The 18,277-nt window shown below is 31.0% G+C and overlaps 1 protein-coding gene across 1 annotated transcript in view; it reads left to right on the top strand.

Annotated features, from left to right (window-relative positions):
• The window catches only part of LOC142336635 (uncharacterized), a 94,239-nt gene that overhangs the window by 69,006 nt on the left and 6,956 nt on the right, over positions 1-18,277 (top strand). The window contains exon 6 of the mRNA XM_075385545.1: positions 11,212-11,318. Coding sequence (XP_075241660.1) covers positions 11,212-11,318 — 107 coding nt within the window. The remainder of the gene's footprint in view (positions 1-11,211; positions 11,319-18,277) is intronic.

Genomic DNA, 18,277 nt, shown 5'->3' with positions numbered 1-18,277 from the left:
ATTGAAAATAACTCAAAATTGCTTAGAACTGGATAATAAGAAACAAGTTTCTTTAAAATTTTGACTTTAACCGGGAGACGATTGATCTATGATGTTTAACTGAGTGATTCTATGTACCTGGTTACATTTTTGAGCCGAGTCTTGGGAGGTCTTGTTAAAAGGTTGACTCGCCTTTACCACGCTACGTCAGTACTGCTCGACCTTTCTTAATGGCAACTGTGGGGGAGGGTGCAACTACAGAATGCTTGAACACTTTTAATTTTAATTATTAGGCTGACTGAAGTCTAATATTGAGCTGACTGAACAATATTAATGTATCATTTGTAGGGATATTGATATCAATATTAATATTAAATATATTTCTGAATAAACAATCACTCATTTATCATTTATGAAAATTGTAGTTCTGTCATGCACCTAGATTGTAGCTGGCTATCCTTCTGAACTTCAGCCAAAAACATTGTTGGGAACTTTTTCCATTCTGAGTAGTAGTCTGTTGAGACTAGGATCCTCGGATAGCTTTCACATGCATAAGAGAAGTTGATATAACTCTGGATGGTAGAGTAGGAATATCCTTTATCGTTCAGCAGTTGTTTCCAAGGAATATCCTTATTGTTTTCTTGATGATTTTGTTTCACTTTCCCCCATATGTATCCTCTGTCAGAAATTGTCAGTAGATATAAACGATTCAGCTTTCCTTTCATGTTATTGACTGTGGTGAGATAAGACTCAAATTCACCAATATTGAATGAACTCCTGAGTTTATTGTGGAAAGATAAATATTCCGGCACATTCACTTCAAATTTTTCCAGTGTTTCCTGATGCTCGTAACTTAGTAGGTCCAACTGGAGAGGTAACTTAGTTGGAGAGGAACAACTGGAAGAGTTCTGTTTTAGTTCGTTTTCCAGTCTCTCCTTCATGTTCGGTGGTGTTGTCGGGTTTGCATTTGTTCTCCCTACAAAATGTAATCATTTGAGTTGTTAAATTAGTCAACTCGTTTATATTCTCTTCAGATAAAGAAGTGGATGATAAAGCTCCAGTTATTAAAGTCTCGTCAAATGACGAAAATTGTTTAAAATTTTTCGCTAGCTTTTGTAAAGAAGTGAAACTCATGATGAATAGCCAAAAAATGCCGTGGAGAATAAAGGTCCCCACGTGGAGAATTATTCTAGAACATTCTTTTTTCTAGAATATTCTGACATGATTTTTAACTTAGAATTAGTTATCATTTCCCAAGTAATTACATGTTTTAAAGTAAAATAATAATTAAATCCTTCTATTAAATTGAATGATTTGTATAATCTATTAAAAATAAATAAAGATTTTAATAAATACTCACTTTACTAGCTAATTTTTAAGGGTATCTTATATTCGAAATTTTCACTTCTTATACTATTAGCGGTTGCTAAATATGAAAGAAAGCGAACAATAATAGCACAGTCAAAAACACTGAGATCGGTGGAAACACAGTGATTAGTGTTTTTCTATGTCTTCTTGAATATTATACTTTTAAACATGCTCTCTGTATTGATTTCCAGTGTGACCATATCTATATCTATGAAGATAAATAAATAGTCTACATTTCCTATTTCTAAATCTATATAATGATATATGTTTATAAACATTACACATACTACATGTTAGATATTGATCAGGATCAGAATAATGATATCCTAAATGTTCTATATAATCTTTAACCTTAACCATATTTTTACATACATAACAGGAATATTCTAATTCTTTACAATTATTACAACATTCTTTCCAAGGTTTATTTATACACTTATCGCATTTCATTTTCATTTTTCGAAAAAATACTTTTTGATTATTTCCCTAAAAAAATACATCATGTCTCAATCAAATAATACTAGTGTCATAAACTTCTGCGATGTCTGTAATCTATCCTTTGAATCAAAGAAGGCTTTATACAGGCATCAATCATACGATCTCAAACATAAGGAACTATTGGAGAAAATGTTTGAGTCTGAAGAAGAGGAAATCTCGGAGAGGGTGTATAATTTGGATGAAGATGATTATATTATTAAAACTAAACCAGCCACCAAACCTAAAACTAAAACTGAAGAGGATATCTACACCAGAATTAAATCGACGAAGCCGTTTCACGGATATGAATTTAAAGAATGTCATAAAGATTTTAGAAGTAAAGTAGCTCTAACTACTCATTCATATAGTCACAATCGCATGTATCTAGAAAACACAGAAGACTTCGATATAAACTCAAGTCAGAACATGAGAGAATTTTATATTACTGATAAAGGTGGGAATTACATTGAAGATATAGATGAAGCAACTAATTACTCTTTAGAAGAAATTAAAAACTGTTACCAGTTTCGTAAAGTTAAGAGTTTTAAATATACGATCACGGCTGAATGTGATTATAAGAAGAGAACCAAAGAAGAAGTTAAAACTACTAAAATATTTTTCAATACTGATTATATTAATAATAATGCAATCCGCGAAGCGGTTTCACCGGTATATGAATATGGTGACTTCAATCGGTGGCTAGATTTCGAAATGGAAATATATGAAGGTTATGGTTATGATTTTGAGTTTCTTGGAATAAGAAGTATTCAGTTAAACATTGAACGAACTAAAGCATCTATTGGTAGTTATATAGATTTACCTCCAGATCTCAAAAACTCTAAATCGATATTAAATATACGTAGTTATAAATACAACTGCTTACAACTAACTATAACTGCTTGGCTACATCCCGCCCCCACCATGCAACTCGAGAAAGCAAATATGTAGATAAACTAATTGAACCAAGACAACAACATGAAGATGATTTTGCTTATATAATAAGAATACAGAAATTGTATAATAATAATATTTGGGTATACACACCTTGTGGTAATGGTAAAATAGAATTGTTTTAACAAGTGGATGATTTTAATAAAGATAGAAAAGATGTAAGAATACTAGTTTGGAGTAATGGTCAAATAGAATACTGTGCCCTAATAAAAAATATAGAAACCCTGTTAGAACGACCAAATAAAAATAACATAAAATATTATTATTGCGATAGGTGTACCTATTGGTTTAACTCACAAATTAAATATGATAAACACGAATGCAGCACCTCATTCAAACCAGAGATTGTTTGTCCTAAGAAAAAACATATTACTTTTATAAATGAACACAAACGTCAGAATATAGAAAATATAACTGCCGATATGGAATGTTGCATTGTTGAAGTTACAACTAATGATTGTAAATATGTAATAGCTGAACATATTCCAATAGCTCTGGGTTACACCTGGCAAGGTAACTTCAAACACTACTTCGGTCTAGGCTGCATCAAAAGATTTGCTAGAGATCTGTTAGAAATAGAAACTGAGAATAATTTCAAACATAATGAAAAGATGATATTCACAGAAGATAAATTATATCATGAAACTAATAACACTTGTCCTATCTGCGGCAAAACATGTATTAATAAAGTAAGAGATCATTGTCATGAAACTGGTAAATATAGAGGACCAGCATGTAAAATATGTAATCTAAGATACAAACAACAAAACTTCATTCCAGTAATATTCCACAATGGCTCTGGCTATGACTTCAACCTACTATACAGTGAACTCTTTAAACAGAATAATGATAAAAGAAAACTAGATAACATACCACTAGCTGCTAGTAAATCTAAGATGTTTAGCATTGGTTGTCTCAAATTCTTAGACAGTTATAACTTCTTAGCTATGCCTCTAGATCAAATGGCAAAGATATACGGATGTAAAACTAAAACATTATATCCATATGAATACTTTGGTTTAGACTCCTTGGGAACCACGACAAAGTCGTATGGTAGTGGAACTGCCAGTGGTAGCAAAGCTACCTATAATAATCTTATAGGTAATCTAAAAATAGAAGACTTCAAATCCTCACTACATAATAAATTACCAACACAAGAAGAAGTAGATAACTTTAATAATGAAAACAGTCATAAAACTGGTAAAGATCTAACTATAGAGTATTTACAGAATGATGTGGAAATATTAGACTATTGCATGAATATGTTAAACTAAGCATGAAAGAATTCAAGCTAAATCCCTACACTATGTAAGTCTCCCAGGTTATAGTTTTGATTGTTGGTTAATGTCAAGCGGTGTAACATTAGATACATTACAAGATAAACAAATGCTAGATGATTTTGTTGGAGCAAAGAGAGGTGGTATATGTGGAATAATGGGTGATAGATATATAGATAACAGTGATGGTAAGACCATATGGTACATAGACACAAACAACCTATATGGTTTTGCAATGATGCAAAAGTTACCTTATAAGGACTTCCAGTTTACTACTACTACTCTTGGTACAATATTGCATACTCCAGATGATAGTGATCATGGTTACTATATAGTTTGTGATTTTGATTATACTAATGAATGTAAAGAGAGAACAGAACAGTTAGCACTAATGCCTAATGAGAGAACGATAAATTATAATGAATTGGGATACCGACAAAGAGAGAAAAGTAAAGCAAGATCCGAGAAATTAATCTTAGACCAAAACAACAAAACAGAATATATGGTTCATTATAGGATGTTAAAGTTCTATGTTAAGATGGGAGTAAAAGTAACAAAAATACATAGAGTAATTAAATTTAAACAAGATTATATATGTAGCGATTATATACAAAACACTACAAATAAAAGAGCAACAGCTAAAACTGAAGCGGAAAAGGATGTAAGGAAATTAATGAATAACTCATTATATGGAAGAATGTGCATGAATCCTCTACACTTCTTTCAAAGCAAGTTCTTGCATGATGAAGAAAAGATAATGAAAAGTGTAAGTAAACCAACATTTAAGAATATAACTAGATATAGAGATTATAGCCAAATAGAATATATAAAGAAAAAAATAGAATATGATACTCAAGTATATGTAGGTGTTACTATCTTAGAATTAAGTAAATTACACATGTATGATGTAATCTATAATAATCTATAATCTGTATTCTATAATATTCTACAACCATCCCTCAAAGATCTAACACTTCACTATATGGATACGGACAGTTTCGTATTAAGTTATAGTGAAGGTAAAGTTAGTGATGAGCATATGGACTTAAGTAATCTAGACATACCTATAAAAACTATTAATAAAGTCCCCGGCAAGTTTAAGCATGAGCTGGGAAGTAGGATTATTGGGGAATTTGTCCCCCAAAACATATAGCTTCAAAAATTATCCTAAAAACACTAAAGAAAAAGGAATAAAGAAGCATAATAATGCTAGGCACATAGATTATTATGATGCATTAATGAATAATACACAGAGAACAGTAGATGAATGTAGAATACAAAAAGTTTGCGATAACATGACAACAAAAAAACAAGTAAGATTAGTTTAAATATATTTGATGATAAAAGATTTTAGTTAGATATTAATGTTAGTATTAACCGTATTCATTGTTGCCAGATTATTAGGTTTATATTTTATAATCTTACTTTTGTGTATATCATTATTATAACTATCAGTTGTATCCAAATTAAAATCCATTTTTATTAGATAAAAAATGACAGACAACTTGATTTTATATGAACTACAAAATAAACACGAAGCTTTAACTAAAACTAAAGAAGAGTATACACTTAACTTTAGAATGATAAAACCAACAGAAAAGTTTAACTTTAGTGAACCTATACTTAATACAACAAAATTAGGTTTAATTAGATTATGTGTTTATAATTCGGTGTTTAATGTGAATAGGAGAAACAATCAATTCTTATATGCTAGTACTGTTATAGAAGATGATGAAGCTTTACCTCGGGCTCTTAGCTCTGACCCTAACCTTAACCCTATCTCCACCTCAAGCCTAAAAGTTACATCTATACTTAATTATAATTTCAAAGGAATCCCATTGCTATATTCAACTATTACACCGGGAGCATATGAGTTAACTGAAATAGCAGAATTAATAAAAGAAGAAACTGATAGTAATGTTATAATAGAACCTGATAAGAATACGATGAAATGTTTAATGGAAATAAAACAAGGAGCACTCAGCTTTGATATAGAAAACTCACTAGCCTCATTACTAGGATTTAGAAAAATAATTTATAAAAAAGGTAGATATAAATCTCAGAAAATTATTGATATTATGGGTTTTAGTACTATTAACATTCATTGTAATGTGATATCTGGAGCTAAAGATAATGGTAATAATACAGACATACTATATACTTTTAATCTAACTGAACCACCAGGTTACTTGATAAATATTATACCAACTAATATCTTGTATCAAAATGTAACTAAAGATAGAATAGAATATATAGAATTTCATATTAAAGATGAGCATGGAAGACCTATAGACTTTAATGGTGATGTATTAAGTTTTACTTTACATTTGATTTAGACTTATACTTGTACTTAGACTTTAGACTTATCTGCGAAGCAGGTTCCCTGATACTTAAACTAAACTACAAAACTCTCCGATCCCAATTAATTCTTAGTTTACCATTAATATTTTTATTTTTAGTTATATCAATGACAATATAATTATAAGGCTCTTTCCATACCTTATTACATACATTAGCAAAGTCATTATAACTAAGTTCAACATTATTAAAGAAATCTTGATATATAGATATGAGGATTTTACCTCTTTGTTCAAATAAAATAAATAGATTACAGTTCTCTCTAACACTCTGCCTATCCAGAGAGAACAGGTTTTGATTAAGATATATCATATTACAGTTATTATGTCTACCTCTACAAAAGTATTCATTAATAACTGGTTCTTTGGCTCTAACATCATCGAATATCATTAGTTTCTTTAAGTCTTTGGGTAGTTTATCAGGAGATGGTAAATCTTTTATATCTGTAATAAATTCAACATCTGCTTTTGGGTTTATTCTTTCTATACCATGATACTGATCACCAGTAGGTCCAATGATTTATAGCTTATCAAAGTATATACTAGCTAGAATTAGTTTTTTCAATAAGAATGTCTTACCACATTCACTAGGACCAGATATTATACATTTTAAAGTTATCTGGGAATGTGGCTTCAGTAATTATATCATCATCGTTTAACCATGAATATAGATCATCATTTATGTTTACAGAGATATTGTTACTAAGACATTCTTTGTTGTTAGGTTTAGCCCTTTGATGTTTTTCACCAAATAGATCTGCGAAGCAGGTTCCCTGATATATAAAATTATCTTTATCATTATCATTAACACTATCATTATCATTATCATTAACATTATCATTATCATCAACATTATCATTATCTTTATCATTATCATTAACATCAACATTATTAGCAAAGCTACTTCGTAGATCAATATCTTTATCATTAACATTATCTTTAACAATATTAATATCTTTATCATTATCATTATCCTCAACATTATTAGCAAAGCTATTTCGTAGATCATTATCTTTATCATTAACATTATCTTTAACACTATCAATATCTTTATAATTATCATTAACATTATCATTAACATTATCATTATTAGCAAAGCTACTTCGTAGATCAATAACATTATCATTAACATTAACATTATCATCTGCGAAGCAGGTTCCCTGATTAACATTACAACTTAAACAAAAACACTCATTATATATTCCTGGATATTTACATTGATTAACTAGAATATTCAAAGCACTTTTAATTCTGAATCCTCTATCAATAAGATAGATCATGTATAAACAATAAGCCCCACAATAAGATTCATCATATTGTTGTATTCTCTCATTAGAGCCTAGATCAACATATTCTTCTAAAAATAAAGGTGGAGTTTCTACACCAAAACTATCAAAGTAATATGTTGGACCACCTTCTCTTCTTATAACTAAAACCCAATGTGTACCTTCAGTCGGATGTAGATTTACAATAATGTTAGAGTTAGGTTCACTTACCATTTCTGGTTTATCATCTCTCATTACAATTTCAATTGGTGTTAGACTTATATCTTTACCTATATCTTTTATTCTGATATCACTCATAGCATTATTATCAATATTAAATTTATTATTGAATTCCTCAAAAGTTAGGATGAGCATTTTTATATAATAAATTTAATAAATCTAAGTCTAAGTCTAAATCAAATCTATATTTATTATATAAAAATGGAAACAGGTAGTGCAGTTTCTATTTTTATTATTATAATTGGAATTTGTTTTATAATATATGATTCAAGACCAAGTAAATATACAAAACTAGAAGAAAGCTTTGTTGGATTTATGAATAGGAGTCTAGTTAGATTTGAATATGAAAAGTCACCATTACATACTATTGTTTATGGTGGAACTGGTACAGGCAAAACATATTTTATTAGACAATATTTAAAATTATACTCAGTCCAAAATCAAGATCAAGATCGAGATCAAGTTCAAGATCAAGCTAAAATTATATTTATAGAGTGTAAAGATGATAGAGACTGGATAGATCCTGAGTCTAATAAGTTTTATATTGGGTTTAATAAATGTGATATAAATATGATCACAAAAAATAATATGCATAAATTTCAAAATTGTGTAATAGTACTTGATGATGTGTGATAGGTTAAATAAGGATATGGGTTATAATTTTACTGAAGGTAGACATTATAATATTCAAATGATTGTAATGTGTCATAAACCAGCTCAAATAATTAATACAGCAAGACTGAGTTGTGATACTATTTATTTAACAACTTATAATGGACCTGACCTATTTAAAAACTTTAATGAGATATATAAATGTGAACATGACTTCAATAAAATAATTAGTGAATTAAATAGTAACTATTATAATTATACAGATGGAATGTCAGATGAACTTCGTTATGGTATATTACTTTTATTATTATTAGTAGTAATAGAACAATGATATATGATTCAAGAGTTGGTTTCCTTGATTTAAAAGCTCTTAGTTTAAAAGATGATTTAGAGAGAGAAGATATAAATAAACTTATAGCATATATGAAACCACTAATGATTAATGCAACAGATAGAAATGTTATTAATCATGATAATTATCAGTTTTATTTTAACTAACTTCTTACTTTAAATAATAATAAAATTCAGAATGATGTTCTATTCAGAATGATGTTCTAACTAAAGAAATGATTATGGGAAAGGGTATGAAAATTTTTATCAAATATCGGCGGAATTATAGGCGCAGTTTTATTGATATTTAATTGTTTTTATCCTAATTCAATATCAAGAAATGCTGGAACTGTAGCAATAGGAGCAAGCACAATGTTGAGTAGAGTAAATACATTAGTTAATATTGGATATGGAGAAGAGTTGGAAGGTGAAACACGAAGCAGTTATACTGATCAGGGAAGCAGTTTGGTAAACCACGAACTTTGTTCGTATATTGATCAGTGTAACTGTGACTTCGTCAATGAAGAGATGGGAATTTTGAATAGAAAGGGAGGAAGGTTTTTAAACAAACTACATATAAATAATGAAGAGTTAATTGAAATCATGGCTAAATATTATCCTGTGAAGGATTAGGTAAATATTAAAGTTTACCCTATTATAAATGCTTTTAAAATGTTCAGAGTGTAACTATAAATGTGGAAACATTGCTGTTTTAAAATATCATTATGAATCATGTCATAAAGATAAAACTGATAAATGTATGTGTGGTAATATAATATTAAGTGGTATTTGTGGTGCTAATGATTTTTCTCCATGGGGTTGTTCTTTAAAAAATGAATCTAGTTCTAATTCTAGTTCTAACCCTAGTTCTATTTCTAATTCTAGTTCTAACCCTAGTTCTAGTTCTAACCCTAATTCTAACTCTAGTTCTAAACCTAGTTCTGGTTCTAACCCCAGTTCTAGCTCTAGTTCTGGTTCTATCTATGACTATAACTCTAACTCAGATCCTAACCCTAACCCCAACCCTAACCTTATCCCTAACCCCAACCTTAAACCCAGCTCAGAAAGTATTAACTAGATGTTGTAATAAGTGTAATTATATAAAACCACTAAATAATTTTGATGAGGGTAAGTATACATGTAGAAGTTGTACTTCAGCTAAAGTTAATTGTCCATATTGTACTTCTGTTGTAAGATATGATGGGATACGGGCTCATGTAAAGAAACAACATCCAGATATAGAATTGACTAGAGGATTTAGTAGAAATCTGCAAAGCAGGTTCCCTGATATAACTGATCGGTGTAACCGCTTCACGGATAAAACAATTAATCCTAGTTGGCGAAGTCCTAGAGCTGTAAGTCCTTTAGTTATTAACCAAACAGAGGATCTGCGAAGCAGTTTCACTGATAGTTTTTCATGTAAATACTATAATTTTGTATCATTTCTTATTAATAATGGAATGAATATAGAAAAAATAAAAGGAAATATAAATTTATTGAAAAGTATAGATAATTTGAAATAAAAAGTATAAAAAAATAAAAAAAATATATCAAAAAAGAGGGATTCACTCTTTAAGAGCGAAAAAGAGCGATCTTTTCTACTGGGGAGCACTCCGAATAAGAGTGAATCTTTCTTTAAGAGTGAAATGTAAATTTTGCTTTGATTTTTTCATTTTTTGTTTTATTTTTGATTTTAATTTTAATTTTTATCAAATTTAGAGCTAATATATAGTAGTGGATAAAACAAGGGATTCAACAAACAGAAAAATTTGGCCTGATTCGACATGCGCGATTAGCGTTAGGAGAAAGGGACAAATTTTACTGATGGTTGAATCCCTTGTTTTATCCACTACTGTTTTTATGCGACTTTATAGATAGATATTGATAGATTTATGTCTGACCCTTTTGACTTTTGGCCTTCAAAAACGGGATAAACAGGTAGCGGGCATTAAGTGCGCTCAGAGCCTTTGAGCTCACTAGTCTCCAAGTATGCGATCCACAGAAACTGTTTTGGTGCACCCAGACTTATGGTTATGGTGCACCCAACCCCCTTGTTGCCTCCCCCGCCAGCCCCCGGTGCACCCCCCCTCGATGGCTAGCTACTTACTGACGAAGCCTACCGCTCGCCGTTCGTTTGAGAGCAATTCGCCCGAGTTAGTTTGTTAGTTTTGGTGCAGTTTCGGCCGACTCGATCTAATTTAAGATGCATAGTTTTAATGAACACCCAGGGAACCTATTAACTGAAAACAAAATGACGCATGCAAGAGAATTTAATTCTGCCCCAATATTCTTGTAGTTTGTCACAATCATCGCAAGTGACTACCGTATTTCTCTGGCTGTAAGCGTTTTGTTTAGGTTCCTACTCGACAGATGATATCAACAGTTCTGTCTGACTACAACCTGATAGCTGCCTGCTGTGCCCTCTGTCTTATGCTATTTCTACTTGGTGCTTTCATTGGACGGTACGAACTTGAAAATACCCGTTACTCTCAAAAAATGTTTCAAGCCAGCATTTTGCACCTGTCGGTCTGCATATGGGCGAGTTGCTTTTATGATTGAAGCACTTTTTGAAAGGATTTGATTGTTAATGTTAGCTGCGAGATCCTGTTATTAATTGCTCTTGAACGCAATTGTTGTAAACGTGTTGGTCTTTTTTAATAGCCGCACAGCGATAGCTGGGGCTATTATTGGCCTTCTCTTGGTTTTTTTTTAATTTCGTCGTCATGATTTTTGTTACGACCATATGACGTCACAGCCACTTTTTGTTCATTCGTTCATGCAATTTCAACTGAATTGCATGTGTGACGTCATTTTTCGCTCTTAGTGGAGCGAGTTCTTTTGTTCATGCGCGTGATTAAATTTTTGGTCACACTTGACTTACCTCACTCTCAAAAATGACTTCCTCACTTTGCAATTGACTTTAATTCAAAGAGATGAGGTCAAATGGGTGTGTGTCACTCTAAATGAAGGTTATTTGAGATCAGCTAATAGAGGCAGCAATAACTTTACATATTTTTAATCAAAATATAACAGATCAGCCTTCAATGAAAAGACGAATTTTTTGTCTGTCTTTTTTACTGTTTTTTTAGACTGCCGATCTACGAATCTATTGCGGCTATTTTCTGGCAATCTGCCAGCTATGTTTATGCAAAATTTTCACTTGACGGTTTTGACTTTTCGAGTGACTTTTACGCCCTTGACATTTTGCGTTTCGCATGATCTAAAATTTTCTCTCAATCACAATTTCAAGCAGCTTAACTCAATTGGTGGCAATTTGATACTAAAAGTCAAATGAAAAGTGCGCCGAAATTAGTGTCATTTTTCACTTTAAATCTTAATAGTGGTATATGTTAACCTCTAATGTGGTTATTTGAAGCCCACTCTTGAATTTCTTAGTCCAATTTAGGCTCCCCGACCACTGAAGCAGGCTGCAATTGATTAGAGCTCCCACTAGTCGTTCGAGAGCAATGCTTCCGACGTTTAGTCGGTTATGTTTTTCTATATTAATAGCTGCAAAAGCGATATCTGAGTTGAGCTTTTGTTGGCATCATCTTGGTTTTTATTAATAGCCGGCCGTTATAGCGCTCCTATTTTTTTACAATTCAAAGAATTTGAATTGTATTGGGGCGCTGTCTTTTTTACGACTCGAAGAGGAGTATTGGAGAAGTCCTTTTTTTAATCACTTTAGTTGGAGTGAATTTTGAAGCAGGAAATGAAACACGTGAAAAATTTTGGACTGGTTTGGGAGCTGAAGAAAATTGAAGAAGGGAGCGAAAAGAGAGTGGTTTTTTGTTCATTCCGCTGTTTTCGAGAGAGCGAGAAATTGAGGTGTGAAAAAATTTCTGTGAGCGAGCGAAATTTTGTGTTCACGTGTGGCTTTTAAAACCGTTTTTTTGTTAATTTTTTTGGTTTAGAAGTCTGATTATGATATCGTGTGATGATTAGGGTTTTTTAATAGTGGTTCGTAGGTTTCTGGTCATTAATCAGAATTTTTACCATTTTGCTGGTTTTTCGGCTATTTTGCTGAATTTTAGGCGAATTTTTGCAATTTTTTGCGTTTCGTTTTGTTATAATGCTTTGTATGGGCTTTAAATAGACGCATGTTAGTTACTGAGTCTTAAGGTACCAAGTGATTACATTTTGTTAGGTTTTAAACAATTTTTTTGTTTAGAAAAATGACAATAAACTGAAAAATATTTAATTATTTTTCTTAATTTTTTGCGGTTTTTCGCTTTTTTTCTAAACTTACAAAAAATTTTCAGCCTATTCGACCTTCCTGTTGTTTTAGAAGTCTTCCAGTACTATATTCGCTCCAATTAACGTTTTTTGGGTCTATGTGCTCCCGTGAAATAAAAAAAAGCTCATTTTTCTCTATGATTTTTTTCAAATTGTTTTTAAATACCCTTTGTGTTCATTTTTTATAGCATTTGGGGATGCCTATAGTTCAAATGAGTTGTTTTTGATGCATTTTGATAATTTTGATTTGTGCTTTGAGTCATTTTGTTAAAGATAATTGAGTAATTTTTATGCGATTTATAAGATTTTCGTTTTTTTTTGGAACTTTTGCTAAAATCTTCTGATTGTCTGCTTTTTGCTACTTTTTAGTGTTCTAGCTTTTGATAGGAGCTTTTCTAGAGGTTTTGTTGGAATATATTTAGTGCACTTTTCAATGGCAAATATAACTAACTTCTCTTAATCTCTAACTTTTTTCTATTTTTTTTTTCGTTCTTCGTTTTTACTTTTATAAATAGACAATGATTTGGATTGGTGGACGCTTGACTAGATGTAGTATTAAAAGTTTTTTTGAAATAATGATTTGAATTCAGCATGATGGTATTTGATTCATATTTTGTGGCCAATTTTTTTTGTTTTTTTACAGAGAATATTTTTGGTTTTGTTTTTCATTTCCTTTCTTTTACCTTCGTTTATTCTACTTGAAAATTTTGTGTTGAGTTTTGTCTCAATTTGCAGTGATTCAATGAAATAAAACTAAGCCTATTGCTTGGGTTTTCGCCAAAAGTTGTTTTTTTAAACTTGCAACTCAATGTAAAATTTTTATCACGTGCGTTATCGTCTTTGATCGGTTATTTTATTGTTCTTTTTCATTTTCTTGTTTTAAAGTGACAAGTGTTATTCAGTAGGATAAGCATTATGTTAGTTATTGTGGTCAATCAGTAGAATAAGTTTTATGTTTGTTAGGGGCGTTGGTTTTTTCCTTCGAGTCGTTTCCGGAATTCTTCCGGCTATGTTTTTTTTAAGATCTGTTCACATATTTTCATGATTTTTGAAGTCAAATTGGAGTAGTGATTTTGGTCACGCCGAAACAGGAAGTGGAGCGAAAAAGCGAGTGGTTTCGCGGCGTAAAAATTTTTCACTCGAATTTTAGAGTAGAGTGAGAAAATGGTGTTTGAACAAAAATTCGCTTTCTCGCTAGTGGTTTTTTGTTCACATGCGGCAATTTCACGTTAATTTTTTGCTGTTTTTCGATTTTTTGGATCGGGTTTTTTTCTAAATGGTTTTTCCAATTCATTAATAGCTCATTCTAGGCCTATTTTTTTGTTTGAACCAAATTTCCATTTCTCGCTGTTTGTTTTTTGTTCACATGTGGCATTTTGACACCGATTTTTTTTTTAAATTTTTTTATCTGATTTTTTTTAGAAATGGTTTTCCCATTTCACTCATAGTCCGTTATGAGTCGTTTGTTGTTTAGTTGATGAAAGTTCTTTGAATTGTACGTCAGGACTTGTCCTGCTATATTTTTTTTAAATTCAATTCACATTTTGATTACGTTTTTTGTTTTCCATGTGTTCACGTGTGGCTTTTAAAACCGTTTTTTTGTTAATTTTTTTGGTTTAGAAGTCTGATTATGATATCGTGTGATGCTTAGGGTTTTTTAATAGTGGTTCGTAGGTTTCTGGTCATTAATCAGAATTTTTACCATTTTGCTGGTTTTTCAGCTATTTTGCTGAATTTTAGGCGAATTTTTGCGTTTTTTTGCGTTTTGTTTTGTTATAATGCTTTGTATGGGCTTTAAATAGACGGATGTTAGTTACTGAGTCTTAAGATACCAAGTGATTACATTTTGTTAGGTTTTAAACAATTTTTTTGTTTAGAAAAATGACAATAAACTGAAAAATATTTAATTATTTTTCTTAATTTTTTGCGGTTTTTCGCTTTTTTTTCTAAACTTACAAAAAATTTTCAGCCTATTCGACCTTCCTGTTGTTTTAGAAGTCTTCCAGTACTATATTCGCTCCAATTAACGTTTTTTTGGGTCTATGTGCTCCCGTGAAATAAAAAAAGCTCATTTTTCTCTATGATTTTTTTCAAATTGTTTTTAAATGCCCTTTGTGTTCATTTTTTTATAGCATTTGGGGATGCCTATGGTTCAAATGAGTTGTTTTTGATGCATTTTGATAATTTTGATTTGAGCTTTGAGTCATTTTGTTAAAGATAATTGAGTAATTTTTATGCGATTTATAAGATTTTCGTTTTTTTTTGGAACTTTTGCTAAAATCTTCTGATTGTCTGCTTTTTGCTACTTTTTAGTGTTCTAGCTTTTGATAGGAGCTTTTCTAGAGGTTTTGTTGGAATATATTTAGTGCACTTTTCAATGGCAAATATAACTAACTTCTCTTAATCTCTAACTTTTTTCTATTTTTTTTTCGTTCTTCGTTTTTACTTTTATAAATAGACAATTATTTGGATTGGTGGACGCTTGACTAGATGTAGTATTAAAAGTTTTTTTGAAATAATGATTTGAATTCAGCATGATGGTATTTGATTCATATTTTGTGGCCAATTTTTTTTTGTTTTTTTACAGAGAATATTTTTGGTTTTGTTTTTCATATCCTTTCTTTTACCTTCGTTTATTCTACTTGAAAATTTTGTGTTGAGTTTTGTCTCAATTTGCAGTGATTCAATGAAATAAAACTAAGCCTATTGCTTGGGTTTTCGCCAAAAGTTGTTTTTTTAAACTTGCAACTCAATGTAAAATTTTTGTCACGTGCGTTATCGTCTTTGATCGGTTATTTTATTGTTCTTTTTCATTTTCTTGTTTTAAAGTGACAAGTGTTATTCAGTAGGATAAGCATTATGTTAGTTATTGTGGTCAATCAGTAGAATAAGTTTTATGTTTGTTAGGGGCGTTGGTTTTTTCCTTCGAGTCGTTTCCGGAATTCTTCCGGCTATGTTTTTAAGATCTTTTCACATATTTTCATGATTTTTGAAGTCAAATTGGAGTAGTGATTTTGGTCACGCCGAAACAGGAAGTGGAGCGAAAAAGCGAGTGGTTTCGCGGCGTAAAAATTTTTCACTCGAATTTTAGAGTAGAGTGAGAAAATGGTGTTTGGACAAAAATTCGCTTTCTCGCTAGTGGTTTTTTGTTCACATGCGGCAATTTCACGTTAATTTTTTGCTGTTTTTCGATTTTTTGGATCGGCTTTTTTTCTAAATGGTTTTTCCAATTCATTAATAGCTCATTCTAGGCCTATTTTTTTGTTTGAACCAAATTTCCATTTCTCGCTGTTCGTTTTTTGTTCACATGTGGCATTTTGACACCGATTTTTTTTTTAAATTTTTTTATCTGATTTTTTTTAGAAATGGTTTTCCGATTTCACTCATAGTCCGTTATGAGTCGTTTGTTGTTTAGTTGATGAAATTTCTTTGAATTGTACGTCAGGACTTGTCCTGCTATGTTTTTTTACTTCGTCGAACTTTTTTTTCGCTTTACCTTTTTGCCGCTTTTTCGACATTCTGCGTGAAAGCTTTTTGACTTGGTATTCATGCTAGACCATGTAGCCTCTCACTGAGAGACAGGAGTATGTTCAACTGCGAAATGACATCAAAATAAATTGCACTTAACAATGTTTTTGTACAAAAATCAATTTTTGTTGATATTTTCTTTTCTTTCAATCCCAATAGAGTTATGGGAATCAACGGCGGCTATTTTCCGGCAATCTGCCGGGTATGTTTCTGTTGGTTACTTTGGTTTTACGACCTGTTGCGTCACTCTCACTTCTAATGAGTTTCTTAATGCATTTATGCACTTTTTGACAGATGTGCGCTTATCGACAATTTTCTCTTAGTGAATTTGAGTGTTCATCTGCGTAAATAAGTTTTGATCACAGATTCTCTCTCAAATTCAGATGAACTTGTAGTACCTCACTCTAATCAAAAGTTTTTTGAGGTCAGTTTTTGATTACATTTAATAAGCAAGACACATTTCTTAAATCAATATGCGTAAAATATTTGATTTCCAATAACCGCCTGTAGTTTTGTTGTGCAACAGGCAGTTAAATGCGTAAAAACAAAGTGTCTATGACAAATGGCTAAAGAGCAGAGAGAAGAGTGGTTTTCTTTTATGGCTTTTTTAGAGAGTGTGTGATAAAAGTAGGTGCTACTATGGGCTGACAGTTGAAAACCTAGTCATAGAGCTGCTCATTAGAATAAATTATACCAGTTTTTTTTTATAGCTGTAAGCTGAGTGGAGGTATATTGCGGTGCTCTTGGTTTTTTGCAATCCAAGAATTGGGTTGCATTGGTGCTCTGTCTTTTTTGCACGATATTATTACACATTTTTCATGACTTTTATCTTTCAAAACGGGATAAACAGGTACGGCACAGTGGGCATTAAGTTTCATTAGAGGTCCGAAGCCGGCTTTAGTAGTCCTTCAAGTGCTCAGAGTGGTGGAGGTGCTGTGAATGCCTTAATTCAAGGTTAAAAGGTCATTATTGGGAGTTTTATGCCTAAATGGAGCAATTTTTCACGTCTTTTGTCAATTTTCGAGGTTTTTATTTGATTACTCTTGAATTGACGTTTGTCGAAGTTGATTAAAGTCTTTAGCAAGATTTAATTACTTTTTGCAATTTTCAAGTTTTTCTAAAATTTATGTCAGTTTAGTTTATGCAGCCCCTGCGTTCAGAAAACCTCATCTATGGTTTTATAAGTTTTTGCATAGTTTTCATTTGCAATGAAATTGTTTTCAACATTTTTATATTACGATTTTTAGCAGTTTTTTGATAAAGTTTGCAGTTATTTTTCAATTCTTTGAAAATATTTGTCTTGTATTCATTTTTTTATCTCAGTTGTCAGGTAACCTCCTCTATGTTTTGGCAGATTGTTTTCGCATAGTTTTTGCTAAGGGCAAGGGATATGGTTTCAACTTTGTTATCACAAGTTTTTATAGAGTTTGAAATTTTATCCAAAATTTCTGAAAATTTTTGTCATGTTCCTAGTTAATCCATCTTTAGGAGCCAAATTTACTTTTTAAGGCTTGAAAATTGGGTTACTGAATAGCTTTTGTAGAGAAATGATATATATATATATATATATAATATATATATATATATATGAATGTAAAATACATATAAATTATAATCAATTTTTATAATTATATATAAATACATATATGTTTAATAT

Source organism: Convolutriloba macropyga, chromosome 3 (assembly GCF_964194025.1).
Source record: "Convolutriloba macropyga chromosome 3, txConMacr16.3, whole genome shotgun sequence".
Lineage (NCBI taxonomy): Eukaryota > Metazoa > Xenacoelomorpha > Acoela > Convolutidae > Convolutriloba > Convolutriloba macropyga.
Note: the sequence above shows the minus strand (reverse complement) of the source record. Positions and strands in the feature narration are given on the sequence as shown.